The following is a 23,930-nucleotide window of genomic DNA, read 5'->3' on the forward strand; positions in this document are numbered from 1 at the left end:
TCTTAGCTCGGGAAAGGAAGTGAAGAAAGTCGCTAGGACTACAAGGCCCGGCGTCCTCTAAGAAGGGAGGGAGGTGAAAAGGGTGGTGAGGAATAAGCCGGGGTTTTTAAACAATAATTTTGAGGCGGCGTGACTGGGGAATCCCCGATTGCGTCATCAGTAGGCGTGGAGGGACGGGACTCGGGAAACTGCGCTGGGGCTGGGCTCTGACAGGACCGGCGCAGGCGCGGGGAGCCTTTGCGGACCTCCCCCGCTGTTTTTCCCAAGTCCTGGGCTTTCCCCGCGGAAACAGCGGAGGGGCCAGTCTCCTGGCGAAGGGGCCTAATCCTTGCCCGCCATGCCCGCGGGCTTCGAGCTGCAGCCGCGGGACGGCGGTCCCCGGGTGGCCCTGGCGCCCGGGGAGACTGTGATCGGCCGCGGGCCGCTGCTGGGAGTAAGTGTGGGCGGGGGCTCGGCAGACCCCGAGAGCCGTGGAGGTCCACTCCGGCTCCTGAAGACCGGCCCTAGTCCTAGCCCTATTCCCCACCGCGCTGGTCCGCCGGTCTGGATTTTATAAGTTTGGGGCCCCAAGTTTTTCAGTTACCTTTAAGCAATTCACAAACATTTCTTTATGTTGCTTTAAAAACACTGTGTTACCATTATTATTTTTTCCAGGGGTTGGCAAACTAGAGTCTGGGGACCAAATCCAGCCTATGTTTGTATGGCCCCGTGAACTAAGAATGATTCTTAAATTCTAAAATGTAAAATGTAAACAAAAAACCTACCAATTTTTCCAGGAGAATATTGCTGCAAGGGTTGAGGGTATTGTGGCTTGTCCTTTAAGGCCTAAAATATTTACGGTAGTCTCTGGCCCTTTACAGAAAAGTTTGCCAAACCGTGATATTATTTCTTCTAGGCTAATTTCTTTTAAGCTTTGGTCTCCTTTGCAGAGCTGTGTGGACCTTATTTATTTATTTGTATTATTTATTATTTCCAGTACAATGAATAGCCTATCCTTAATAAGGAATGTGTATAGCGTTCGAGTCATTGGTCTAAGGAGAGATTACCTATACCAACATCTTTAACTGTCAGGTATTTTTATTATCCTCATTGTTCAGATGAGAAAATTGAGCCATACATACGTTATTTAAAGTCCATGCATAAGCTTTTGGACACATAATGCCACAAAACTAAATATTCTCTACCTTCTTTGGGAGGTTTAGGAATGAGAACATTTGCATGTTGCATTCCAGAATTCTATAGAGCTCTTCTTAAGTACATCTAGTTTTAAATTTTTTTCTTTAATATTCAACATTTCTTGTTTAGTGCTCACTGTGTAGAACATTTTGCAGATTCTAGCACTGTGATGAATGGAACATGGGGCCCTGCCCTCTAGGAGTTTTCTCTTGGGACTGGGGAGACACCTGTGTCAGTGAGCTAACACCAAGGAGTAAGGAGTGTTTACTGTTATCCTGGTTAACTTCCAGAGTCTAAATGGAACCTTTGGTACTTGCCTTAGGTCCCTTCTGGGAGCAGGGAAAGGAGTGGTAGTTTAAGATTGTGTTATGGAAATTGGTCCTAAAGGGGTGTGTGTGTGTGTGTGTGTGTGTTGTGTGTTGTGTCCATACACATGTGCATGTAGTACGGTTATTGAGAAAGTAGATATTCAATTGCTGTTCTTTTTTTTTTAACTGGACAAGTGATTATTTAAATGTTTAACATCATTTCAATTTTTTTTTCATCGTTTGTTAGCCGTACAAACACTGGAAGGAACTGTCTGGAGGCTTTATTTTTCTGTTTTTCTTTTAAATTCGTAGGTTAGAAACTTAGAGTATGTGTTTCATCTAGTAATCATATGTCTGGTGACTAATGAGTTTTGACTTGCTTAAGAAATTGTCACCAGTAGAGTACCTGGGTCTGGTTAAAAGATGGATGAATTTGGAGGCTGGAGGCTTTATTTTTCTGTTTTTCTTTTAAATTCGTAGGTTAGAAACTTAGAGTATGTGTTTCATCTAGTAATCATATGTCTGGTGACTAATGAGTTTTGACTTGCTTAAGAAATTGTCACCAGTAGAGTACCTGGGTCTGGTTAAAAGATGGATGAATTTTAGGGCTGTGTTTTAGCAACTTGGCAACAGATTGCATACCCTTTCATTATTTGTAGCTTGTTCTTTGTGTTGTCGACTTGCTAATGTGAGATGAGCCTATTTGGCATCTGTTTTTTAAAATGATAGGGAGTGAAAGCTGGGCAATTATCTGGTCAAGATCTTGCTTTTCCTTTTAAAATAACATTCAGGGATGAGATTCTGTTGCCAAGGTTGGCAGGTATTGGAAGTGGTTATGAATGACATCCTAAGTGTGTTAAAGGAAAAATTTGGAGAACAAACAAATCACCTTGTAGTTTTTTCGATTTTGGAGCTGGCAGATGCACTCGATTCTTCCCCGCAGTGGTTAAAACACAACATAAGGGCTCCTGTTTCCAACAACAGGAATTCCAGTGAGACTTATTTTTGTATTGTGAGAGAGCGAAGACTGAGTTCTAAGTGGAAAACTCGGTAAGTTCATTGTAAATTGGTATACATCGGAAACGATTAATATAAATAAGGATGATTTTGAACTTTCTTAATTGGGCACGTTTTTCTGAGACAAGCTTCACAAACCTTGATGGCCACACAAACATAAAAGTTTATAATCCCTGTGTAAAATAGTCTTGGTAGTAAAACAGTTTGACAATGAGAATATTTTTATATTTTAACGGTGGTAGGAAAACACAGAGAAATCTGTCACAAACAAAGGATAATGAAATTTAATCTTTCTTGTGCCCTTTGCTTTCACGTGAGTCATCAGAGAACCCCAGCTCTTTGTTTACTAGATTTTGATTCTGCTCCATGATTGGCATCAGTTAGATGGTTTTACAGCAGGATTTATCTTCAGAGAACTTAAGTTAAAACAGCCAATCCAAAAGATTACATATTGTGTGATTCTATTTATATAACATTATTGAAATTGCAGATTGCAAAATTTCAAAAATGGAGAACAGATTAGTGGTTGCGAAAGGCTAAAAAATTAGGCAGGAGGGCAGAAGGGAATGGATATGGCTATAAAATAGCAACATGAGGGATATTTGTGGTGACAGAAATGTGCTTTGTCTGGACTGTGTCAGTATCAATATCTTAGGTTGATGTATTGTACTGTAGTTTTGTAAGATGTTACCATTGGGGGAAACTGGGTAAATGGTACAAGAGATATTTCTATATTATATCTTTCAACTACATGTGAATCTACCATTATCTTAAGAAATTTTATTTTAAAGGGTTTTATAGAACAACATGTCAAGCACTGTTAGGCCAAAGTATTTGCTTTATGATTTTTAATTCAAGCTGTTACACTCTTAAATGAAATCTACTATTTTTGATTTCAGATTTTTCTTCTTTTGTTTTGACAGCAGGGATTATATGACACATTTCCTTATGATCGATTTCCCTTCTAGGGATATCTAGTGAGACTTTCTCAATGTAGATGTAATTAAGTTGACTGCTTTGATTAAAAAGAGAAGAGTCCCCAGTTGGGGGAACAGGGAAGGTCATAGGCTTCAGTATAGACTCTTCAGGTGGCATCAGTTCACCACTTCTAAGAATGTTGTAAATGTTCTACAAAGTTTACACAAAGTAACCATCCCCTGACCTGGCAGCTCTGTACTTGAACTGCGTGTTGCAGAATCCTCCTGGCTGTCTTGGAATGCTGTTCCTACCCGCTCCAACGTAGGTTTCTTCCCTAACACTTCCTTTATTTCTAGATTTGCCCTTCCCTCATTTTATTATTTAGCCTACAACCAGTACCTAGCACATAGTAGGCCTTCAACACATGATTTCTTCTTCCTTCCGTTTCTGCATCTCAGCCTCTCATTCACTCTACCCTCAAAAAGAGCCTATTTGTGACTTAGATATGAAAAAGGGTTATCATTGAGTTTTGAAGTGAATTTAAATATAGTAAAGATGCAGTCCTACCAACTGCTAGATCTTAAGGAGTAACATTCACAATGAATTAAGTTTTAACATTTTTCCTATTTTGTTGATGGATAATTCGCTAAATTCAGGAAATAGTTGATAAATAAGTACTATGGTTGGATGGGAGGGAGTATAGGAGAAATAAAGATGAATGAGAAACAAGTCCTTGCTCTCAAGAAACTTACAGTTTTGTAGGTTTGAGAGACAAATAAACAAGTATTAATAACTAAACAAGGTTACAGCCTCACACGGGGACTGGAGCCAGGCTGACACTTGGAGTGAGCAAAGTGGGAGGGAAGAAGAAACAACATAGGGACAGTGATAAATGACAACAGTTCTGCCTCAGTGTTGGGAAGGCCACAAGGAGAGGGTCTCTGTGCAATCCCTGCTACTTTCCCCTATTCCTACTTGATAACAGTGTCATATTTTTTTTTAAGAATAGTAAGAAATTTGAATTTTTAGATATAATCCTTGATTTTTAAAAGGTCACATTTTATTAAAAGTTTTGTTTAAATACTATGAGTCTGTTGATGAAGAGTTAAATTCTATAAAATATTTCCAGAGATTTATTCTGAGCCAAATATGAGTGACCATGGCCCATGACACAGCCCTCAGGAGGTCCTGAGAACATGTTCCCAAGGTGGTCAGGGTACAGCTTGGTTTTTATATATTTTAGGGAGGCATGAGCCATTAATCAAATACATTTAAGAAATACATTGGTTTGGTTCAGAAAGGTGGGCCAACCCAAAGCAGGGGCTTCCAGGCTATAGGTAAATTTAAACATTTTCTGGTTGACAATTGGTTGAGTTTATCTGAAGACCTGAGATCAAAGGAAATGTGCAGGTTAAGGTAAAGGCTTATGGAGACCAAGTTTTATTGTGCAGAGCTCTCAGATCGCAGACTTTAGAGATAGCAGGTTGCAAAATGTTTCTTATCAGACAGGAAAGGGTTCCTGGCTCTTAATTGATTATCTCCTGGATCTGGAAAGGAAGGAAGGGAAACAAGGGGGAAAAGGGATTCCCTGTAGAATGTGGATTTTTCCCACAAGAGACTTTGCAGGGCAATTCCAAGGTATGGCAAAGGAATATATTTTAGGGTAAAACATTTTGATTTTCTTCCTTGTTATGCCTGAGTCAGACTGGAAAGTAAGTCACGTTATACAGGGTTAAATAAAACTCATCTGATGATAATCTATAGTTTGTAGGGCATGACTTCCCAGACCCCTTAGAAAGGAATTTAGGCAAGATTAAAAAAAAAAAAATCAGAGCTTAGTCCTCAAGCTAGACAGAATGATGTCACAGGGTACAGAGAAGTATAAGAAGGAACCTGAAGTTAAGAGGTGGGATCAGGGAAAGAAAGCTTCATGAACTTGGTTGCATGTTGAGTTTGACTGTGGTGTGTTGGGACAGTTAGAATTTTGGTAGGTGAAGAGTGGGTGGGGTAAGGAAGGGCTTGTGTGGTTTCAGGCTCTAAGATGTGGCGTGTTGGATAATTGGGTAAGTGTTGACAAGGCTTGTGGGATGATCACATTACGCCAATGATCCCGTTTAACTTTTACAAACATTGTTTTTTAATATATTAGTTTTTAAAGTAGACTTTATTTTATGGAGCAGTTTTAGGTTCACAACAAAACTGAGTGGAAAGTACAAAGAGTTCCCATATACTCTCTGCCCTCTTACATTTACAGCTTCCCCCACCATCAACATTCTGCACAGTGTGGTATGTTTGTTGCAATTGATGAATCCACATTGACATGTCATTATCACCCAAAGTTCATAGTTTACACTAGAGTTAACTCTTGGTATTGCACATCCTGTGGGTTTTGACGAATGTGTAATGCCATGTATCTACCATTGCAGTATAACACAGAATTGTTCCACTGCCCTAAAATTTTCTGTGCTCTGCCTATTCATCCCCCAGAGGCTCCCTGGGACTCCTGGCAACTACTGGACTCTTACTTTCTCCATAGTTTTGCCTTTTTCAGAATGTCATAGAGTTCTAGTCATATAGTACATAACCTTTTCAGGTTTCACTTAGTAATATGTATTTAAGGTTCCTCCAAGTCTTTTCATGGCTTCATAGCTCATTTCTTTTTAGTGATGAATAATATTCCATTGTCGGTTTATCCATTCACCTACTAAAGGTCATCTTGGTTGCTTTCAAGTTTTAGTGGTCGTGGATAATACAACTACAAACATTTGGGTGCAGATTTTTGTGTGGACAGAGGTTTTCAGCTCATTTAGGTAAATACTAAGGAGCACAGTTGCTGGATTGGATAGTAAAGTTGTATAGTAATAGTATGTTTAGTGTTGTAAGAAGCTGCCGAACTGTCTTCCAGAGCAGCTGTACTATTTGCATTCCCACCAACAATGAATGACAGTTCTTGTCGCTGGACATCCTTATCAACATTTGGTGTTATCAGTGTTTTAAATTTTGATCATTCTAATAGATGTGAGATAAATAACTTTTCATATATATATTCTGAGTGGACAAAAATACAACAGTCAACACAGATGACTCCTGTGTCATTGAATATGTGGTGATTTCCCCCTACCAATGAGCAAGCAGTCACTTTTGCAGCAGACATAAACTGGGTGTCCTCTAATTCAATTTAATTCTGACACCATCTATCTGGAGATAGCATCAGCTCCTACAGGTTGAGGGCTCAGTTCCCAAGATTTCCCCCCACTTCTGATGCCAATTACAAGCCCCAAGTTGTTTTACCTGTGCTTCTGAACCACTGGCTGTAAACTGGGGATCCCATGGCCCTTTCCTTGGACTCTATTAATTTGCTAGAGCAACTCCTAGAACTGGTTTGTTATAAAGGATATGACAAAGGATACAGATGAGGAGATGCATAGGGCAAGCTATGGAAAGGGGTACTGAGCTTCCATGCCCTCAACAAGTGTGTCACCCTCCAGAAACCTCTACATGTTCACCTGTTTGGAAGCTTTCCTAACCCTGTCCCCTTTGGGTTTTTATGGAGTCATCATTATTTAGTCTTGATTGATTAAACCATTGGCCATTAGTGATCAGCTAACCCTTCAGCACCTCTCATCTCCCTAGAGGAGGCTGGGGCTTGGGGCTGAAAGTCCCAATTCTCTAATCATACCTTGGTCTTTCCAGTGACTGGCCCCCACTCTGAAGCTATCTAGGGGCTGCTGGCTGTCACTTAACTCATTAGTATACAAAAAGACATCACTGGGGAGATTCTGAGGATTTTAGTGGTTATGCCAGGCAACAGGGACAAAGACTATATTTTACAATTATATATATCTTCCCCTGAATTAATGGCTTCAAATTTTCATCCCCCATTTACTACTTATCATGAATAAGCTATCTTCTCACATGTCTTCATACTTTTGTATGAGTTCCTTTCTTTGGTAATTTGATTCTGTAGGTAGTGTCTGGGTATATGTGTTTTTTTGAGATGGAGTTTTTTTCTCGTTGCCCAGGCTGGAGTTCAATGGTGTGATCTTTGCTCACCACAACCTCTGCCTTCTGGGTTCAAGAGATTCTCCTACCTCAGCCTCCCAAGTAGCTGAGATTACAGGCATGTGCCACCGTGTCTGGCTGATTTTGTATTTTTAGTAGAGACAGGGTTTCTCCATGTTGATCAGGCTGGTCTTGAACTCCTGACCTTAGGTGATCTCCCCACTTCAGCCTCCCAAAGTGCTGAGATTACACACGTGAGCCTCTGCTCCCGGGTGGGTATCTGTATTTTTAAAAGCTCTGAAGATGATTCTACTGCAAAGCCAGAGTTAAAAACCACTTCTAGACACACTAAGTAGAGTACTTGGCACACAATGGGTCTTTAAGAAATGTCTGCTGAACCGAACTTAATAAGCAAAATAACTACTTAGACACATTAATTTTCCAAAGTCCCAAGTGGTGCTTTAAACCCACTTTTGTCTTCTTAAACTCTCTTTATGTCTTTACTTACTGCGTTGCCTCTGTCATCATCTATTAATGATGATGTTTTCACACTTGTGCAGCATTCACTGTGTAAGCAGCATTGCAAGCCAAACAGGTAGGATGAGTTGAAATTTCAGTGACATCTTGATAGTCAGCACAATTTCATCATATTGGCTAACAATTCAGCAGCCTTGAATTCGAGCTCAAAAACCATTGGATTTACTTTTTAAAATCTGAATGATCCATATTAATCAGTATTGTGAATTAGACAGGTGTCTGTGAGGTTGCCTGATAACCTACCATTTATACCATTATTCTTATGGGAAAGCATATTCACAACTTCCAAAGAACATTTCACATCAAATATATTAACCTTTTGAAGAGAACTTGATTTCTGAATTGAAGTGTATATGGAGAGTCTCTGGGCAAAATCAAGTCTATTTCTTCATACTTGCACCTTCTTAACATCAGAAGTTGTACTTTGGTACATTCCAGATACAATAATGTTAAACATCTTATATCAACTACTTTTGCTCTATTGAGGAATAAGACTGACCTCTCATCAAATATTATGGCAGAGTCTCAGCATAGATGACTGAGCTGTGGAATGCATGCTGGACTTGGCACTGGGAAGATCTCTAGATAAGAAAATTTTATGATTTGTAGACTTCTTTATAGTAACCAGTCTAGATTCAGTTTGAGTCTTTCTATATATATATATATATAATTTTTTTTTAACTTACCCTCTGCTCCACAAAAGTGGGAGGAAATAATCTAATGAAATTATGTATAAAATAGATCCCATGCTTTTTTTTTTTTTTTTTTTTTTTTTTTTTTTTTTTTTAGGTTTGTGCATTTCACCATAATACTGGCTCAAACCCTATACTAGATGACTTTCTGTTTTTCTCTACCATGAAAATTTGAATTTGTCTTTTTTTGTCTGTTGTTGATACAGCAAACTAGATAGTCTTTTGGGAAAGTACTGTAAATTGTGAAGTATTGTGTAAAGTAATTTTTTTGTATGTATTATGCTCTTTCCCAATTTTGCAAGATTATATAGTCAGTGTAGAAAATGTAGGACTTTCGCCTGTAATCCCAGCACTTTGGGAGGCCGAGGCGGGCGGATCACCTGAGGTCAGGAGTTTGAGACCAGCCCGATCAACATGATGAAAGCCCATCTCTACTAAAAATACGGAAATTAGCTGGGTGTGGTGGTGCACACCTGTAATCCCAGCTACTTGGGAGGCAGAGGCAGGAAAATCGTTTGAACCCGGGAGGCAGAGGTTGCAGTGAGCTGAGATTGTGCCATTGCACTGCAGCCTGGGCAACAGAGTGAAATCGTTTGAACCCGGGAGGCAGAGGTTGCAGTGAGCTGAGATTGTGCCATTGCACTCCAGCCTGGGCAACAGAGTGAGACTCAAAAAAAGAAAAAAAAAAAAAGTAGGAATTTCACCAAAATCAAGTAAGCAGGAAGACAAAATAAGCACTTCGAAGTCAATTACCAAGACATAAGCACTGTAAACATTCAATGTAGTTCTTTCATGTATTGAATCTGTGTACATAGGTATATATATTTTACTCAGTATATGTATTGTGCAATAGTTACCACTGATTTTTCATTAATATTATAACATAAATTTTGTTATTAATATTCTAAATAGTATTTTCAGTGCAACCTTCCAGTGGCTTACTGTCACACTTAAAACCCAAAGTCCTAATGGGTATGAGGTTTCCTTTTGGAGTGATGAATACATCCTGGAAATAGAAGTGATGGTTGCACAATTTTGTGAATACAGTTAATCCTGAACAATGTGGGTTTTGAACTGTATAGGTCCACTTCTATGCAGATTCAACAAATATATTGGAAAAGTTTTTGGAGATTTGTGACAATTTGAAAAAACTCACAAACTCTATATTTAAAAAACATTGAAAAATTAAGAAGATATGTAATGAATAAATGAAATATATGTAGGTAGTAGTCTAGCTTATCATTTACTACCATAAAATATATTCAAATTTATTGTAAAAAGGTAAAATTTATCAAAACATACACACACAAACAGAGTGTACATAGTGCCATTTGCAGTTGAGAGAAATGTAGACAAATGTAAAGCATAAAATTCACTGTAGTACGTACTGTACTTCTGTAATAATTTCTAGCCACTTCTTGTTGCTGTTTTGGTGAGCTCTACTGTTGCAGGTATCTGCTTACAACAACATGTGATGTGAATCATCTCAGCATAAGCAGTTCAACTCTCCAGTAAATTGTGTATCATAATAAAAACGGATCTCAGCTGGGTGTAGTGGTTCATGCCTGTAATCCTAGCACTTTGGGAGGCTGAAGGACTCCCAAAGGACTGCTTGAGCCTGGAGTTCAAGATCAGCCTGGACAACATAATGGGGCTCCATCTCTACAAAAAGTAAATTAAAAAAAACAAAAAATTAGCTGAGCATGGTGGTGCATGCCTGTAATCCCAGCTACTTGGAGACTGAGATGGGAACCTCACTTGAGCCTGTGAGATTGAGGCAGCAGTGAGCCATGATTGCACCATTATACTCCAGCCTGAGTGACAGAGTGAGACCCTGTCTGTATTAGTCTGTTCTCACACTGCTAATAAAGACATACCCAAAACTGGGTAATTTGTAAAGGAAAGAAGCTTAATTGACTCACAGTTCTATATGGCTGGGGAGGCCTCATAATCTTGGCGGAAGGTGAATGGGGAGCAAAGTCAGACATCTTACATGGCATCAGGCAAGAGAGCTTGTGCAGGGGTGAGACTTATTTACTACTCTGAGAACCGTATGGGAGAAACCACCCCCTGATTCAGTTATCTCCACCTGGTCCTACCCTTGACATGTGGGATTATTACAGTACAAGGTGTGATTTGGGTGGGGACACAGCCAAACCATACTATATCAATGTCTTTAGAAAAAAAAAGGAGGGGGATCTCTCGTGAGTCTTCTATTTTTCTATTGTGTTTAGTGCAATATCGTAAACCTTGATTAACACACCATGGGACCGTGGGACCTATATGAAATAATACCACTAGTGATGCTGGAAGTTCTCCCAAAAAGCGGAGAAAAATAATGGCAGAAAAAAAAAAAAAGCAGAGAAAAATTACAAGAAGTTGAATTCCTTGATACATATAATAGATTAAGGTCTGCAGCTGTGTTGCCTGCCATTCCAAAATAAATGAATACAGCGTATGGATGACTGTAAAAAAAAGAAAAGGAAATTCATGAAGCTTTCACTGCAGCTATGCCAGCAGGTGGGAAAACCTTGCACTTTTTGTAAAACACCTTTTTATCTTGTACTGAAAATGCAATTTTTATGTGGATACAGGCTTGCTATAAGAAAAACATACCTATAGACTCTAATATGATTCAAGAAAAAGCAAAGTCATTATATGACAACTTAAAGCAAAAGGAAGGTAAAAGATCTAAAGCCAGAGAATTTAATGCCAGCAAAGAATGGTTTAATAATTTTAAAAAGATGTTTGGCTTTTAAAATGTCAAGGTAACAGAAAATGCAGTTTCTGCTGCCTAGGCAGCAGCAGTTATATTCCCAGATGTCATTAAGATAATCATTGAGGAGAAAGGATGTCTGTCTGAACAGGTTTTTTAATGTGGATCAAAGTGCCCTACTCTGGAAAAAAAAAAAAAAAAAAAAGCCACAAAGGACAGTTATTAGTAAGGAAGAGAAGTGAGCACTGAGATTTAAGGCAGGAAAGGATAGGCAGTTCTACTGTTTTGTGCAAATGCAGCTGGGTTTATGATTAGTACTGCCCTTATCTGCAAAGGTGCTAACCCCTGAGCCTTGGAGGGAAAAGATAACCACCAGCTGCCATTCTTTTGGTTGTACAAAGAGAAAGTCTAGGCATGAAAATCCTTTTTCTGAATTGGTTCTTTCAATGCTTTGTCCTTGAAGTCAGGAAGTACCTTGCCAGTAAGAGACCGCCTTTTATAATTCTTTTGAACAATGCTTCTGGCCACCCAGAGCCCCATGAGTTCAGTAACGAAGGTGCTGAGGTGGTCTACTTTCCCCCAAACACAGTATCTCTAATTCAGCCACTAGATGAAGGAGTCATAAGGACTTTTAAGGCTCATTATACACAGTACTCTATGGAAAAGATTGTCAGGGTTATGGAAGAGAACCTCCCTAGAGAGAACATCACAAGTCCAGAAGGATTGCACCATTGAAGATACCATTGTTGTTACAGAAAAAGTCATGAAAGCCATCAAGCCTGAAGCAGTGAATTCTTGCTGAAGAAAACCGTCCAGATGATGTGCATGACTTCACAGGGTTTACGACAAAGCCAATCAAATAAATTATGAAAGAGATTGTGGATATAGCCAAAAAGTCGGGGGTGAAGGATTTCAAGGTATAGATATTGGAGAAATTCAAGAGCTAATAAACACTAATTAACAGAAGACAACTTGATGGAGACAAATGCTTCTGAGCCAGTGCCAGAAATGAGGAAGATGATGTAGAAGCAGCAGTGCCAGTAAACAAACCGACACTAAACACTCTGGCAGAAGGGTTATGTTTATTCAACACTGCTTTTCTTTTACAACATGGACCTTTCTATGATACAGACCCTGAAACTAAACAAATGGTAGAATAGGATTGGAAATGTATAAAAACTTTTTTTTTAAAGAAATGGAAAGCAAAAAAGTTAGGCAAGTTATCATGTATTTTCATAATGTTACACCAAGTATGTCTGCCTTTCTTGCCTTTCCTTCTACCTCCTTTACCTTTTACACCTTTGCCACCCTGAGACAGCATGAGCAGCTCCTCCTATTCCTCCTCCTCCTCCTCCTCAGCCTACTCAAGGTGAAGAAAATGATGAAGACCTGTATGATGATCCACTTCCACTTAATGAATAGTACATATATTTTCTCTCCCTTATATTTTCTTAAAACATTCTCTTTTCTCTAGCTTACTTTATTATAAGAATACACTGTAAAATACATATAACATGCAAAATATGTGTTAAGCAATTATTTATAATTGATTAAGGCTTCCAGTCAACAGTAGGCTATTGGTAGTTAAGTTTTGGGGGAGTCAAGGTTGGTTCCCCTAAGCCCCATATTGTTTTAAGTTAAAGTATCCTGTAAGTTTATTGAATTTGTTTATCGGTTTTAAGAGTTCTTTTGGTGGAGTCTTTAGGTTTTTCTAGATGTGAGATCACGTTATCTACAAGCAGGGACGATTCTGCTTCCTCCTTTCCATTTAGATGCTCTTGTTCTGTTTTGTTTTGTTTTGTTTTGTTTTCTTTTTTTTTTTTTTGAGACAGAGTGCTGGAGTGCAGTGGCATGATCTCGGCTCACTGCAACCTCCATCTCCCGGATTCAAGCAATTCTCTGCCTCAGCCTCCCCAGTAGCTGGGATTACAGGCACCCACCACCATGCCCAGCTAATTTTTGTATTTTTAGTAGAGATGGGGTTTCACCATCTTGGCCAGGCTGGTCTTGAACTCCTGACCTTGTGATTCACCCGCCTTGGCCTCCCAAAGTGCTGGAATTACAGGTGTGAGCCACCATGCCTGGCTGATTTTTTTTTTTCTTACCTACTTGCTCTGGCTAGAACTAATAGTACTATATTTAATAAGAGTGGTAGTAGTGGGGCATCCTTAGCTTGTTCCAGTTCTTAGAAGAAAAGGTTTCATCTTTTCCCTTTTCCATATGATGTTAGCTGTGGGTTTGTCGTATATACCCTTTATTGTGTTGAGGTATATTTCTTCTATACCTGATTTGTTGAGTGTTTATCATGAAGGGATGTTGAATTATATCGAATACTTTTTCTGAATCTCTTGAGATCATATGGTTTTTGTCCTTACTTCTGTTGATGTGATATATCACATTTATTGATTTGTGTATGTTTGAACCATCATTGTATCCCTGGGATAAATTTCACTTGATCATGCTGTATAATCTTTTTAATGTGTTCTTGGATTCAGTGTGCTAGTATTTTTTTGAGGATTTTTGAATCTATATGTTCATCAGGGATGTTGGCTTGTAATTTTCTTTTTTTGTGTGTTTGTGTGTCCTTGTCTGGTTTTGGTTTCAGGGTCATACTGGCGTTATGTAATGAACTTGTAATAGTTCCTTTCCCTTTAATTTTTTGGAATAGGTTGAGAAGAATTGGTGTTAGTCTTTTGTAAAAATTTGGTAGAATTCAGCATGAAGCCATGTAATAATTCCTTTAAATATTTCTTGTAGGGCTTGTTGAGTGGTGATGGAATTCCCTTAATTTTTGCTTGCTTGGGAAAACTTCATTTCTAAAGGATAGCTTTACTGGGTATCCTACATCCTGGCTGGCAGGTTTTTTTTTGTTTGTTTGTTTTTTTCCTTTCAGCACTAAATATATCATCCCATTTTCTCAGCCTGTTAAAGTTTCTGCTGAGAAATCTGCTGTTAGTCTAATGGCCATTCCCTTTTATGTGACTTGATGATTTTTTCTTGTTGTTTGTAGAATTTTCTTGTTGTCTTTGACTTGAAAATTTGACTATAAGTGCCTTGGAGAGGACCTTTTTGGGCTGAATTTCTTTGAGAACTTCTGTGCTTCCTGCATCTGGATGTCCTTCTGTCTCTCAAGACTTGGGGGGTTTTCAGCTATTATTTCATTAAGTAGGTTTTCTATGCCTTTTCCATATTTTCTTTTCTTGGAATTCTCATAATGTGAATATTTGTTCGCTTAATGGTGTCCCATAAATTCAATCGGTTTTCTTCATTCTTTTAAATACTTTTTTCTTTGCTTTGGGTTATTTCAGAAGACTTAGTCTTTAAGTTCAGAAGTTCTTCTGCTTGATATAGTCTGGGGAAGGCTTGATTTTATTTTTTCTTATTCTCTGAATTCCTCAACTGTAAGATTTCTGTTTGGTTTTTTTTAATGATGTTTCTCTCTGTTGACTTTCTCATTTAGATAATGAATTATTGGGTTATCTGCATTGTCTTCTATCTTGTTGACTTTCTTAAGGTTATTTTGAATTCTTTTTCTGGCATTTTATAAATTTCTTTTTTTTGTGTGTGGAGTCTGCTATTGGAGAATTAATGTGTTCCTTTGAGGGTGTCGTGTTTTTTTTTTCCATGTTTTTTGTGTCCCTATATTGATATCTGCTCATCTGGTGGAATAGTTGCCTCTTCTAATTTGATGAAGTAGCTTTCACAGGGAAAGACCTATTCCTTTAGATGGGTCTTATGGTGTCTGATGGGTAGAGTGCATTGGCTTTGGTTCTGAGTGAGCACAGTAGTGTGGTCTCTGTACAGTTTCCTCAGCTGTAACCCATATTAGTAATGTTTGCAAGTTCCTCAATGGCCTAGGCTGTGGAAGTGTGCGGTGGTGGTGGTGGTATGACTTTGCCAGAGATGGGCTCGCCAGGCTGGTTGTTGGGCCGGGGTATGCATGTACACATAGTCAGCTGGCTTGGAGATTGGGTCACTGAGAGCAGGTCTGCTAGGCTACTTCTCAGGCTGTGGGTGCTGGTGTGCAGCTGGTTGGTCAGCTCAGGGACTGGCTCTCTGGGCTGTTTATCAGACTTAGGGTGCAGACATGTTGTGGTTTGGCTGCTCAGGGTCTGGCTCACTGAGGAAAGAGCCACCAGGCTGTTTATCCAGCTAGGGCTGCAGGGGTGGGGCAGTTTGGCTGGTTTGTGGAGTATGTCCGCCTAGGGTGGTTCTACCAGACTGTGTCCTCAGTTGGGGGTATGGACACACAATGATTAGGCCAGTTTGGTGGCATGCCCCCTGGGGGTGGTCTGCTGTTTCTCTGGCTGGGATGTGAGCTCACAATGGTTTGGCTAGCTTGGGGAAGGGCGTACCGGGGGTGGCTGCTATGCTGTTTCTGCAGCTGGGGGCACAGGCATGTGGTGGTTTGGCCAGCCTGGGCTTGGCTTCCCCATTATGCAGTACCAGAGTCATGACTGTCCCTGGGCCCAGGCTCTCAGTAACTGGAGACATTGTATTGCAGTCCTTCATGTGGTCTTTATGGAATGATGGTAGAACCTCAAAGCTAGAGAGACACAGTGGCTACTGGCCCCCAGAGCAGGACACCCTCCAGCAGTGTCTCTGGTTTCAAGAAGGTGCTATGCTGTAGCAGCTTAGGTTATGCAAGGGTGGGGAGTGCATAACACGAGCTCCTACTGTGGAGTAATGTAGCTTTGTAAATTCCAGGTAGCTCTCCAAACAGCTCAAGGCTTGTAAGGACTGTGGGATTCTCCTGCAGTAAGGACTGCAAGTTTCTGTGGTTGGGGCCCTATGCTTACCATTACCCTGTAAGAAGTCCCTCCTGGCTCCCAGCCAGTCTCATTGGGGAGATGGGACAGCAGAGGCAGGGTGCCTTGCACCTCTTTTCATCCTGCTTTTGTGCTCCACAGGGATCTTGCCACTCCCTTGCAGCACTTCAGTGCTCTCCTTCAGACACTCCAGTTGAATTGTAGTTGTTAATTCTGTGTTTGGGTCCCTTTTTAGGGGGCAAGGGCACGCATCGGGCACCTCTAGTCAGCCATCTTTCTGATTTTATTCATACAAGATAATTTTTATAAAATTAAAGTATAAAGTATCATATAATTATCTTAACCTTTCCTGTGTAATATAGTTTATACTGAAAACCAATTTGTACTATAATATACATCCTGTGTACTATATTTGTACTATAATAATATCCTGTGTAATATAGTTTATACTAAAAAACAATTTGTAATATAGTTTATACTGAAAAACGAACTATTTTCTGTTCTTATATTTACAGGAACCAAGTTACATGAGAACATTGAATTAATGTGATATATTATAACTCTCTATGGTGTTCAGAAACTTCTCTAGAAAAGCACTTTACAAAAAATTAACTTGGGTTGTCTATATTGTATATAGACAAAAAATGAAATGAAAGGTACCACCCTATTCTATTTCAAGATCCAGTAGCTTTTCTGCTTTTACTTTATTCAGGGTTGTTTCTTTAGTTTTTAGAATTTTGAGAATTGCAGTTAAACAAAGAGATCACAGACTTTGATTCAAAATAGCTAAATATTTCTGCTCGTCACATCATAAGATAATTTCCGTTTTATTTGACTTCAATAAATACCAAAAATACGTATTTGGTAACAAACAGATCATAAACAGTTCTTTTATGTTTTCATGTGTTTATCTTTTCTTCTGGTATAATCTTCGTATCTTAAAACTAGAGAAGGGACCTGTATGTATATTATAGTGGATGAAGTAGTCTATTAATATTTAAAACCAGAAAGTCAAATATAAAGGATCCTCATGGTATCACTACAAAAGTGATATAAGAATAGACAGACCTGTTCACATTCAAGAAACAATATTAAGAATTCAGTTTAGGGCTGGGCACGGTGGCTCACACCTGTAATCCCAGCACTTTGGGAGGCCGAGGTGGGTGGATCATTCAAGGTCAGGAGTTCGAGACCAGCCTGACCAACACGTTGAAACCCTGTTTCTACTAAATGTAAAAAAAAAAAATTTACCGGGCATGGTGGCACATGCATGTAATCCCAGCTACCTGGGAGACGGAGGCAGGAGAATCGCTTGAACCCGGGAGGCAGAGTTTACAGTGAGCTTAGATTGTGCCATTGCACTCCAACCTGGGCAACAGAGCGAAGCTTAGTCTGAAAAAAAAAAAAGGCAGTTTAAGACCAGGCACAGTGACTCATGCCTGTAATCCTAGCACCTTGAGAGGCCCAGGTGGGCAGATCACTTGGAGCCAGGAGTTTGAGACCAGCCTGGCCAAAATGGGAAAATCCCATCTCTAAAAAAAAATAAATATAACAATGGTTAGAGGAATGTGTATTAATCACAGTTACTTTTGACTACAAGTAACAGAAATTTGACAAACAGCAATTTAATCAAATAAGGCATTGATTTTTCTTCTTCTGTAATATGCCTGTGTGTGTGTGTGTGTGTGTGTATGTGCGCGCATGCATTTTTTCTTTCTCCTGAACACAGTTGAAAGTACATACATGCATTATGGCAGTTCATCACTAAATATGTCAACATGTGTCACCTAAGAACGAGGACATTTCTATATAGCTATATTCTGTTATTATATTCTAGAAATGTGTAACTGTGCCATAAATTTTAATGTTCCATACTCAGTTTTGTACGTTTTCAGTAATGTGCTTTTTGCATTTTTTTTAAAAAAATCATGATCCAGTTAAATTTTTTTTCATTTAATCTAGAATGATTTTCTTGCCTTTTGTCTTTAATGACATCGGTGCTTCTGTGGGTCCAGGCCAATTATTCCTAGAGTGTCCCACAATTTTTGTTTGATTGTTTGCACAGAATTTGATTCACATTAAACATTTTTGGTGAAAATATTAAGTAGGTGATGTTTATTCAGAGTACCGCATTAGGAAGCACATCTATCAGTTTGTCCTGTTGTGGTGATGTGGTAAGTGTAATCACCTTGATAAGGTGGTATCTGCCGGATTTCACAGTTCATCTGCCATTTCCTTTGTCAGTAATCTATGGAGTGATACTGAGACTTCATAAGTATTTTTTCCCAACAAACCTTTTTATTGTTAGGAAATAAACATCCTTTTATCCTTTCCTAACTTAATTTTTACATTGATAGTTAAAAAATAGTGATTTTTTTGGTTCTACCATTTTTTCTACTTTAGCTGGCATTCTTTTATAAAGAAAAGCATCTCTCCCAGCCTTACCCTCTGATAACACTCGAATACAGCACATTGAATCAAAAAATAATCCATGATTCATATGGAATCTTTTTTATTATCTTTTTTTTTCTTTTTTTGAGACAGGGTCTCACCCTGTCCCCCAGGCTGGAGTGCAGTGGCGTGATCATGGCTCACGGCAACCTTGACCTCCTGGGCTCAAGCAGTCTTCCTACCTCAGCCTCCTAAGTATTAATATTTGAGACTATAGGCACATGCCACCCTGTCCAACTAATTTTTTACTTTATGTGGATTGGTACGGAATCATGGATTATTTTGCGATTCAATTTCCTGTATTCCAGTATTATCACTATTTTGGTGCTCAAATCATTCTAAATTTGGTCAGTGAGAGTTTTTTCGCACTGGTTTCTCTGTCCTTCTGACATGCACCCATCAATTTTTGAGCATTTCTTTGTCCTCTGGCACAAGAAGATATCCTAGGTCCATGTTATACTTTTTGTGCCTCAGACCTGGAATATGACATTTCTCAAAAGAGCTCTGGTTTCTTTTAGTGGGGAATGGTATTTTGAAGCCAAAATCTATACTACTGGATTTATTTTTTTCTTCCAAGTATCCTCCTTCTTTCTGAGAAGTGGTGCCTTTACTGCGCTTGCTATACCTGGTTCCACATATTTTTATGCCTCTCTTTTGGATTCTCTATTAGCTTAGCCTCTGTAATGTTGGATCTGAAATATGTTTTTAGTATTTCCCACTAAAAGTGTGACTTAATTTTTCTGGGAGTGATACTTGTGCTTCAGCACCCCTAGATTCCCACTCCCTCTCTCCTCTTTTTCTGTCATTTGCCACCTGATTTTCTCTGCTCCAGCATAAGTTCTGGGGCTTGATCTTCTGAAATTGGCATTTCTCATCTCTCTTACATGTAAGTTAAAGTTTTTAGTAATCTCTATCTCCTAGTTTTGCATTAGATATGGGATGAGATATGGGTAGTTTTGTTTGCTCTATTTGTTGATTTCTTTGAAGAATGTGTGTTGTGATTAGAATTTAGGTGACTATAACTATTCTATAAAAATTGGAATTCCTCAATTTAACTATTTTTATGGCTTTCTAAGATGTGAAATGTCTGACTTTCAGTTGAAGTTTTAATTTAAACTTGGTGACTCTAGTAATAAGTAAGTAAACTTGGGCAAGCCTTCAGTATATTTTGAAGTAATTTATGCCATTTGTCCTACCCTAAATGGCCTCTAACCAGTGTATTCTTTTTGAGTCCTTGGGTTTCTTTGCTTTTTAGTAGCCTTTCTCTTTCCACTTGTAGACTAACATCAGTCATTTTCTCCTATTGTCAGTATGCTGTCTACTAAATCCTATCCACTTTACGAATAGAGAATTAAGAATTTGGATGACATATCTTGTTAGACTTAGGTATGCCATTAGATAAGCAGGACCAAATGAAAGTCTGAGGGCCTCTTGGAGCTTTATTTAGGATCTGAATCTCTTCTGAATGTCTATTTGATTATTAAATAGCCATTTCTGCCTTATTTTCAGTTCTTTACTATGTTCTAGTTTGACAGTTAAACTGGGTAAATCATCTTAAAAACTGAGGTTTTGCTTTAGGTTTCATGTAATGATATTGAGGGATGAGATACAACATTTAGAGCATGAATGGTTCTGGAATCTGATTCCTTAGGTTCAGATCCTGGCCCCACTACTTATTGGTTGTGTAACTGAGTAGTTACTTAAACTCTCTGTACTTCCATTTTCTCACCTATGAAGTGAAGTATAATAATAGCATCTTCTTCACAGGTTTTGTGAAGACTGAAAAAGATGATACATGACAAGTCTAGAATGGTGCTTTGCTGTTGATAATTGATTGTTATTACAGTTGATATATTAATTAATTAATAATAAAAATGTGTTGGATATTCACTCTGTATAAGGAGCAGTGATAGGCTGTTAAAGCAGATAATCAGATCTTTAGGATAATCTGTTTGTCACTTGCTCCCCACCCCTCTCTGTATATCAATCCTGAAATTAAAATGTTTTAATGATAATTTATTAAACCTTTACGCTTCCCATTGAGAAAATGCAAATGGTTATTTTATCACGTGTTCACTGTTTAGGGGTTTACTTTAAAAGGAACACTATAAATGTCTGAGTGATGTTAATTTCAAAGACCGTTTATAGCATTCTTTTTGTATTCTATAAAAGACACATAGCTTGTAATGAAATTACACTGTTGTGGAGTTATATGTCCACTAGAGGTCACATTATACTTTTATATTACTTAAAATGTCTTTTATCTTCGTAGTGTCAGTGAAGCCTACTTCAAAGAAAGACAGAGATAGGAAAAGTTCATTTATTGCTTCCTGAAAAAATACAGTTTAAAAGAGGAAAGAAGAAAGAGGAAAGAAAGATGGTGGACTGTTAAAGGAACCATCTTTATATGCCATAGTTTTATATTTGATAGCTTATTACTCTGTTGGTTAGAAAATTGGTTTGTATTGAAGTAATGAGATTTTGGTATCCAAGTCAGAAATAGGAATTGCTTACTCTCAGTCACAGAATAATGTGCATATTTTGAAATTACTTTTGAATGATTGCATGTAGGTATAGTCATGTATAAATGTGTTCTCACATTTATTACCTTTTTTTGTTTTTTTTTTTTTTTGAGACAGGGTCTCATCCTTTCACCTAGGCTGGAGTGCAGTGGTACCGATCATGGCTTTACAACCTTGACCTCCTGGGTTCAAGCAGTCTTCCTACCTCAGCCTCCCAAGTATTAATATTTGGGACTGTAGGTACATGCCACCCTGTCCAACTAATTTTTTACTTTATGTGGAGATGGGGATCTCACTGTGTTGCCCAGGCTAGTCTTAAATTCCTGAGCTCAAGCGGTCCTTCCACTTCAGCCTACCAAAGTGCTGGGATTGCAGCCACCGCACCCTCCCTGTTACCTATTTTTATTAAAAAGAGTGTGGCTTTGGAGTACTGCCTACTTGGAGAGTGACCTACCCAAGTTACCTAAATTCTCTGGACTTTGAATTTCTATGTAAAGTGTGAATAATAGCTATGGCAATGTTATGTTGAATCACAACATTTAAGCGAAAGTTCTGTGCAAAATGATGCAATAAGTCATCAGATAACTGCTGTTGTTTTTAGCCGGCTAAGGTACGTTCTGGGAAGAAAAAAGGAATCTTCAAATTTTTAGCCTCTTTTTTTCTGAAAGAATAGATATTAGTTTGTACTTCTTGGATGGCCATTGTGGCTAACAATAGATTATAAAAAATTCATTCATGTGATACTCATTGTGATGTTTGATATTACTGTCTGTATGTCACAGCCTTAAGTGTGGAACTGATCTCTGGTTAAAAAAATGAGTACTGACTCCTGGCAGTTTCACATTTTGTGTGGAACTAATAGGTTTAATTGAGTTTATGTATTGGCATGGTCTATTTTTTACTGATAATTTTGGTCCTCATTCGGATAATGCCAGCATTCAAGTGCTACATACCAAGGTTACCAAGAGATGGGGTCGGTAGTTACGGCGTTAGTGAAATTGGTGCTTAACATGTTTTCATTATCTATCAATCAACCACAAATAAAAAAGGCAATCTTAACTATTGCGTTTACAGTGAAAAGGGAAAGCTTTGATTGGCACTGTCAGCATTTAAAATGCAAACAATTTCTGAACTTTGGTATGCAGGAATTATTGTGAGCATAAGCAGAACACTGTTGGCTCAAAACAGGAAGCAAATAGATATTTTTTAAAAATGCTAATTTATTTCTTACTGCCAATGTTTGGTTTTCACCATTCCGCTTCTTGCCTTCCTGAACTCGTAAGTGCTGCTGGTGCCCCCCGAGTTTGCATGCAGTTCTGCCTGATCTGGGTCTTTTTGACCCCAAAGCCTACAGTCAGACCCTTTTACACTTACCAGATCCTTGAGCATGGGATCTCTCCCTTTGAAAACCTTTATCATTGTTACATACTATATGTTTCTTGTATTTGAAATGTTTTCTGGTAAGTACATATTATATAGGTACTTTTCCTATTTTTGAATTTTCTTGGTAATAATCTCCAGTAGATGTCTGTCATGAATGGAAACTATCATACAAGGTTTTGGGATCCATTGGATTCTAGGCTTGAGGCTCTGTTGTTGACTCTTCCATGACTTTGGGCAGGTTTTTTAATCTCTGAGTTTCATTATTTGTTAAATGAGGACAATCATTTCAACATATAGATGTTGAATGAATGATGTATTTCATAGCTAGTCTACTGATTTCAGAAACATTGCCAGGGGTTTTGTTTGCCTTTTTGTTTTGTTGCTTTTTAAGAAGGTGGCTGTTCTTAATCTTTTAATTTTTTTACTGTATAGATAACAGACAAGAGAGTATCCAGAAGACATGCCATTCTTGAGGTGGCAGGTGGTCAGCTGCGAATCAAACCGGTAAATATGTTATTAATGATTCATTTTAACTTTTATCTCTTACCCTTTCAGTTCCCAAGCAGAGGTGCCTATTTTCTAAGGTTATGGGAATAGGGAATTAATGTCAGAACATATCCTTCTCATTGCCAGAAAATAATTAGGAGATAAAGATCTAAACTATGAGTAAAACTGTATATTTTCTCATAGGACAATGCCACATTTACATAATTAGAATTTGAATGAAAGGTGACTGCCAGTTCATGTGTACATTACGATTTGGTTTAAAATTGAATATGCCAAATAATATCCAATAAGAAAGCCCATAACTATGTAATGGTTGTTTTTTTGAGCTGGGGTAGTGACCAAAGTAACTTAAATGTTATAGGGATATTTTAACACATTCTGTATCACTGTGTGTAGAGTTGAATAGTTCTAAAATTTAGACCTTGTTCAACTTTGAGGTTTGAAAAATGATTTTAATTTGAAAGTTTTTGTTGAGGGCTAGAATTTTAATTGTTTGCTTTATAGTTTCCTGCTGCAAAATCACTGATGATATGCGGGGACAGCCAGTTTCTAAGAATATACAATGTGATTATTCCTTTTCTTTTGCAGAGTCTATTGTGTAAGAGAATGAAATATGTGCATGAGGGTCCATTTATTTTAGACTAGATCATATGGTGGTAAAATTTCGTGGAATTAAATGCATTAATTTATAACCTTTTTAAACCAATTTGTATTTTCATATTTTATATACAACCGCCTGTTATAGCGTTAGTTCCTTCTTTTACACAGATAGTACTTGCTTTTTTATCCTATGTTTAACTGTTTCCAAATTTGGAAAGCATCTTTTAAATTTTAGTACTTGGAAATTTTTTGAATAAAAAATTATTCAATGTATTCACCTTATCTCAACCTTGAATAAATAATCTTTAAAAGGGTTTATGTCTCATCATCAT

General features: G+C 38.2%; 1 protein-coding gene across 4 annotated transcripts in view; it reads left to right on the forward strand.

The window, feature by feature from the left end:
* Positions 1-227: 227 nt before the first annotated feature.
* APLF (aprataxin and PNKP like factor) overlaps positions 228-23,930 on the forward strand; it is a 98,064-nt gene continuing 74,361 nt past the window's right edge. For 2 of the 4 annotated variants that reach the window (XM_007970401.3, XM_007970399.3), the window contains exons 1-2: positions 247-433; positions 22,924-22,995. In XM_007970401.3, the coding sequence (XP_007968592.3) occupies positions 338-433; positions 22,924-22,995 (168 nt within the window). In that variant the 5' untranslated portion in view covers positions 247-337. Of the gene's footprint in view, positions 434-22,923; positions 22,996-23,930 lie in introns of all 4 variants that reach the window. The other 2 variants (XM_007970397.3, XM_007970400.3) reach the window with 2 other exon arrangements.

This window comes from Chlorocebus sabaeus, chromosome 14, assembly GCF_047675955.1.
Source record: "Chlorocebus sabaeus isolate Y175 chromosome 14, mChlSab1.0.hap1, whole genome shotgun sequence".
In the NCBI taxonomy this organism is placed as follows: Eukaryota; Metazoa; Chordata; class Mammalia; order Primates; family Cercopithecidae; genus Chlorocebus; species Chlorocebus sabaeus.